Here is a 5,871-nt window from a genome sequence, read left to right on the forward strand (position 1 = left end):
ATACTCTTTAATTCAGTTAAACCAACTCATTATTTTTGTTCTTTCTGTTCAATATTCATTCACAAAAACTTAATGTTAACAATCACTCACAACCTTTTTATTTTTTTTTACATTAGCGAATTAATATATCTAAATTCATCTAACTGTTGAATTTTTCACATTTAAGTTTAATCATAAATAAAGTACGAATGAAGTAACTAATAGAATAACAAATTTTGAAATTAACGCACGCATCGCGTGCATATGAAGGCTAGTATACAATAAGCTAACATGCTAGTCACATCAGGTCATCAGCTATCAGTTAACAGTTATCAACTATCTGTTAATTACCAAATAGGCCCTTATTCTCGTGCTCAATTTGATTTTACTTTTCCTCATCTATTGCAAGATATTTTTCAGTGAGCGAGATATTTTTTTTTCTTACAGCGGACCGAAGCAGCTGAAAATTCATCAAATAGTGGGTTGATCAGTTGATCTAACCCAAGTACCTAACCGAAAAAAACAGCCTTTTTCTCGCAATTAATGAAAATCTCGGGGATAATCGTGTGAATAAAAAAAAACTTCGATTGTTCTTATTATTATTATTATTATTATTATTATTATTATTATCTCTTGCATATAAAACTCCTCTCTCGTTTCTCTCACCTCGAAAAATAACGCTTCTTTCGTTTCTCTCTGTTGCTCACTTTCTTATACCCCAAAATTCATCTTTTCTTTCTCCTTCAATTTTTTAGGGTTTCACTTTGTTATTATTTCCAAATTGCAGCATCTTTTCGCGATTTGTAAGGTAATTTCTTTCATTCAATTTCAGATCTGATTGTTATTTTCTCTATACTTTCGTTGTTTTATGCTGTAGATCTGGAAATAATGAGTTCACTTCATGAATTATGATCCCTTTTCTTGATTAAATATATGACTGATTTCTCTGTTCTTCATTTGCGATTTTTGGGTTTATATTTGATGGATCTGGTATTTTTTTCAGTAGTTTTACTCAGATTTATCACTGCCGGAAAAATGTATGTAGAGATACGGGAATTTTCTGTGTCTGAAATATGATATGGTATACTTATAATTTATATTATGTGAACTAGCGATTACTTTTGAGAAGTGTTATTGCGATGACTTTTGCTTTGGATGCATTTCGTGTAAACTAAGTAAACTGTAATTGTATCGATTGACATAATGTGGATATTGAAGATTTGCTTATTTGTTGGTGAATGGTGAACTGGTCTTATACTTTTATGAACTTAAACATATGTGAATTCTAGTATTTCGAGGTTAAACGTATGTGTTTCAATTATTATCTTGGGAACGATTGGTGGAATTGTGGAAATGGAAAATGATTAGGAAAAGTGATAAACTCCATAGACCATAGGTGTACAAACACTAGAAATACTTCCAAATTGAAGTGAAGCTATAGTTTTGCCTGTATTTATGTAGGAAAACTTGTGTTGTATTCGATGCAAGAATCAAATAAATGACAAGTCCAAAGTCACTATTAGTCAAGGATTGCATGGTGTAATTACCCCTTTGGAGAAGATAGATGATGGCTTTTTCATCACCCTGGAGTTTATGAGTAAAAAAGGGTTCATTTTAGACAAAAGTGATGTGACATGAGATGAAGGTTAGCTGGGTTTCCTCTTGATATAGTAGATTCTTATTAATATTAATCTTGGCCAGAATGTTGGGCATTTTATAAGGACTCTATTAGGAAGAGGGTGATAGTAGGGATGTGAATGCAGAGATGGATGTGTGCGTAATACCCTAAGTGGTAGAATGCAAATTGGAGATATTCGAAAGAAGGTTGGAGTTGCGAGGATGAGATAAGAGGGAACAGTTAAGTTGGTTTCTGCATCTGATATGTCGAGTAGATAAAGGTTAGTAGAGAGTTGGGATTATTTTTAGAAGAAGTTTTGGGAGGCGAAAGATGACTTGGATATGGAAAAAAAAGGTTTGCGGGAGCATGTATCACTTAACAAAAAGGAATAGTGACAATGGATACATGTGGATGATCACCGGAGTCCGGAGATACTATCTTCTTGGTGTTTTTTCCCATCCCGTGTGGAAGTAAAAGTAAAAGTAAAAGATGTGAAGCAATAAGTGAGAGTTTCGGTTTGTGTTTGAGTTGCGTGCCTGGTCTCCTGATATTGTTAACTTTGTTGTAACTTATATGTAATTTCTCTATATTGCTGTATACTGTAAAGTGAAAAGAACCTACTGCTGAGGTGATATGTTGTGAGAGTTCTAATGTCTGTTGTTTTTCAATTTTCAGATAAAATGAGGCCAATCTTCTGTGGCAACTTTGATTTTGATGCACGTTCTTCTGATCTGGAGCGTCTTTTCAGACGATATGGCAAAGTTGATAGAGTGGATATGAAGTCTGGTAATTATTTTGATCTATTCCTTACATGTTATCTATTCCTGTATGTTTCATGTTCAACCACTCTAATATTTTGTAGTGATTTTCTTGATTTTCTGAATGCAATCAATTTTTTGCTCAAGAAATAAGCTGTCATGCCATTGTTATTGATGCCTTTGGTGTAGCGGCTCACATCTTGGATCTTTTTAGGCCCTCTTTGTTTATATTTTATGGGGTGGGTAAAAGTTTGGAACTTGCCTTGATGTCAAATTCTTAAGGTTTACCTGTGTTATTGCAAGAGTTTTGGAGGTTTTCAATTTGACGTTGATTGTTCTATAAATGTAAGTTATTTAATTCGCTTTCACCCCTATTTTTTTTGGATTTTAATGTGTTTCAAACGATTGAATCAACTGATTCTTTAATTTGCTAAGGGAACCTTATGTTTATTATTCTTTTGACTTGTGAGAGAATCACTGTTACACCTTGCAAATTGTTTTCACTATTATTCTTCCTGTTGTCTCTCATGTGAGAAAACGCATATTGTTAAAAAGAAAATTTGCATCTTTTGAGTCGCTTTGACACATAGTCATCCAACTATTGCTTTTCTACTTTGTAAGGAGAAACTGAATTGCTAAGTGCCATCATGCCATCGTTTTGGCGAATCTAAGTTATTTTACATTTATGATACTCCGGATTCTAGTATTGTTATCTTGTATGTAATGAAATTCATTGCCGAACCATTTTGCCGAAAACGATCGTTCTTCATGGCAGTAGTTGTGCCTGTTAAATTCAAACTTTATGCACAAACATTGTCGGGCAAGAAGTTGCAGAGTCTGAAGTGGATCCCGCAAATGTAGAGCAATATGTCTGTCGTGTAGCTGGATTTATGAGGACTCAAATAATATGAGATGCTTCAGAGGCCTTTTGAGCTCAAATTTTTTGGGAACATAGCATGTTAAAGATCAAAGTCTATGAAGCTGATCCTGTAACACCGAGCAAACTGGTGCAGAGGTGCATGCTCGATTTTTGGGTCCGAAGGGATCATTTCAGACAATCTGTGTCAGTTGTTGAGCTATAACGGGGTTCAAGATTCATTTAGAAGAAAACTTTTTTGTTTAAAAAGTGTCGGCCCCCATACTCAACAATTTCTTTGGCGCAGGAATTTATTGGCATATTCTTATCTCCCTTGGCTGATGGATGGGCCATTCCTTATATTTCCAGCTTATGTCACATTTTCCTCTTCTTGTTCAAAGAAGAGCCTGTCTGATCCATCCCCGATGGCACTACCATTCTGCACTTGCATGAGACACCATCATTGCCTCCCATTCCTTCTGACATCTGTCCAGCCTCTAATTTCGGACATGTTTCATGGCACTTACCTTGCCGGCCTCGCAGCTCAGGCAGCAGCATACATGGAGATGTCCCCACTAGCACTGACATACCATGAACTTTTGGAATTTGTCCTTGACATCATTTAGTCGATCTGAGAAGGTCTGTTGGTAAATACACTAGCTTTTTAGATTTAACTGATATATAAATTTTTTGTTCAGGAATTATCTTGTTCTTTTATCGTTTATCGATATATGGCAATGTAAGGCAGGGACATCATAGAGTCTTATGGTGGGGTAGATTGAAGGTGTTTGTCGAAGGTAGTATAGTATATTGCCCTACATTCTCATCCGCTAATTGTTCTTTATTTGTTTCATGCTATTCTAGGATTTGCATTCGTTTATATGGATGACGACAGAGATGCTGAATATGCAATTCGAGCTCTTGATAGATCTGAATTTGGTAGAAAAGGGCGGAGGCTTCGTGTTGAGTGGACTAAGGTAACTTGCAACCTGTGCGTCTTTTTGTTTGGTTTTCACTACATCACTCCATCTCTTATGATGTCAACTTGCTCTTCAGCATGAACGAGGTGGCAGAAAACCAGTTAGTACAAGAAGATCTGCCAATTCAAGGCCTTCTAAGACCTTGTTTGTTATCAATTTTCCTTATGAAACCAAGACAAGGGACTTAGAAAGGCATTTTGATCCATATGGGAAGATCGTAAATGTAAGAATCAGAAGAAATTTCGCTTTTGTGCAGTATGAGTCCTTGGACGATGCTACTAAAGCTCTCGATGCAACAAACTTAAGGTCAGTATTTCTGTATACTCTTTATACCTCTGTTAAATGCTGTAGAAATTTGTCTCCTGACTTGTTTTAATTTATTTTTGCTTTTATTTTGCTGTAATTGAAGTTCATATTTCTATAATGCAGCAAGTTAATGGACCGAGTCATATCAGTTGAATATGCTGCTCGAGATGATGATGAGAAAAGAGGTGGTTATAGTCCGGATAGGAGAGGCCGTGATAGGTCACCTGATAGGAGGAGGAGGTCACCAAGTCCTTACAAGAGAGAGAGGGGAAGCCCTGACTATGGAACTGGCTCTAGCCCTGTTGCCTATAGGAGAGAGAGAGGCAGCCCTGAATATGGGAATCGCTCAAGCCGTAGTCCGCGACGAGTACAGAGGAGTCCTGAATATGGGAATCGCTCGAGCCGTAGTCCTCGTCGAGTGAGGAGCCCTGAATATGGAAACGGTTCAAACCGTAGTCCTCGTCAAACATCAAGGAACAGCCCACATTATACTCGTGCACGGAGTTCCAGCCCTCGAAATGAAGAGAGGCGTTCCCCTGATTTGCGTGACCGTAGTCGAAGTCCTCGTGGAGAGAAAAATGGGAATGATTATGGTCGTCGCCCAAGCTCAAGCCCCTATCCTGAAGAAGGGGCCATCTCTGATGAAGTTCAAGAACCCAGGAGTCCGATTAACAAGCCTGTCTCAAGAGATAGCCCTATTGGTGAATATGGAAGCCCAATCGACGACAGATATAGAAGGTTTGTCTCTCTTTTCTGAAGTTAACAGCTCAATCTTCATCTTCATTTTCTTGATGTTATTTAATCAATCTTGAATGACTTTGTGTTGCAGTCCCTCACCTCCAACACGCGAAAGATCACAATCTTGATCTCTATGCTTTGCTTAAATATTGGTCCAGATGTTTGGCTACTTTCTTTTGGCACCGGTTCTTAAGGCGTTAGCTGTGACATTTTCTATTCAATTTTATGTCAGACTCATAATAGTAGTTTAAATAGCTGAAACATTAGTTAGTCCAGGTCTGTATTTCAGAGTATTTATGTAATTCTCACCAATTTACCATGACAATGGATCCTAAATTTGATTGTTGAAATCCTGAATGTGATTCTTATCTCTCATCTACTTTTCTTTTCATCTTCATTTTAGCTTCTGGTGGTATTAACAAAGTTCCATCTATCCTCCAACTCTTTGAACTTCAATAAGATTGATGCTGGACAGCATTTTTTTGGTCCATTTCTTAAATTTACCTCGAAAATCGAGTTTATTGTTTAGTTTGAGCTACCAGAATTCAAGTGGGTTTTTCAAGAAATGAAATTATGTTCAAGACAAGTAAAAGGGCCACCAGCCACCAGGTTGCTGCTGCTGATTAGGAATTTCCG

General features: G+C 37.0%; 1 protein-coding gene across 4 annotated transcripts; it reads left to right on the forward strand.

Annotated features, from left to right (window-relative positions):
• Nucleotides 1-617: 617 nt before the first annotated feature.
• On the forward strand, nt 618-5,610 carry LOC104906452 (serine/arginine-rich splicing factor RS41). 4 transcript variants are annotated; one of them, XM_010695202.4, is made up of 6 exons: nt 618-787; nt 2,273-2,383; nt 4,076-4,188; nt 4,268-4,497; nt 4,621-5,235; nt 5,327-5,610. In XM_010695202.4, exons 2-6 carry the CDS (start codon nt 2,278-2,280, stop codon nt 5,361-5,363), a joined length of 1,101 nt encoding a protein of 366 aa, XP_010693504.2. In that variant the 5' UTR covers nt 618-787; nt 2,273-2,277; the 3' UTR covers nt 5,364-5,610. The 4 variants fall into 4 exon arrangements, with proteins under 4 accessions (XP_010693504.2, XP_048496128.1, XP_048496127.1 ...); XM_048640171.2 differs by having other exon boundaries at nt 619-787; nt 2,273-3,858; XM_048640170.2 differs by having other exon boundaries at nt 619-787; nt 2,273-3,850.
• Nucleotides 5,611-5,871: the final 261 nt, after the last annotated feature.

This window comes from Beta vulgaris, chromosome 3, assembly GCF_026745355.1.
Source record: "Beta vulgaris subsp. vulgaris cultivar EL10 chromosome 3, EL10.2, whole genome shotgun sequence".
NCBI classification, from domain to species: Eukaryota; Viridiplantae; Streptophyta; class Magnoliopsida; order Caryophyllales; family Amaranthaceae; genus Beta; species Beta vulgaris.

Bases quoted from the DNA above. Each gene is read 5' to 3' on its own strand.
- LOC104906452 (XM_010695202.4), top strand. From the start codon at position 2,278: ATGAGGCCAATCTTCTGTGGCAACTTTGATTTTGATGCACGTTCTTCT. The intron at 4,189-4,267 runs GTAACTTGCAAC...CTTGCTCTTCAG, and splicing joins TTCGTGTTGAGTGGACTAAG to CATGAACGAGGTGGCAGAAA. The intron at 5,236-5,326 runs GTTTGTCTCTCT...TTTGTGTTGCAG, and splicing joins ATCGACGACAGATATAGAAG to TCCCTCACCTCCAACACGCG.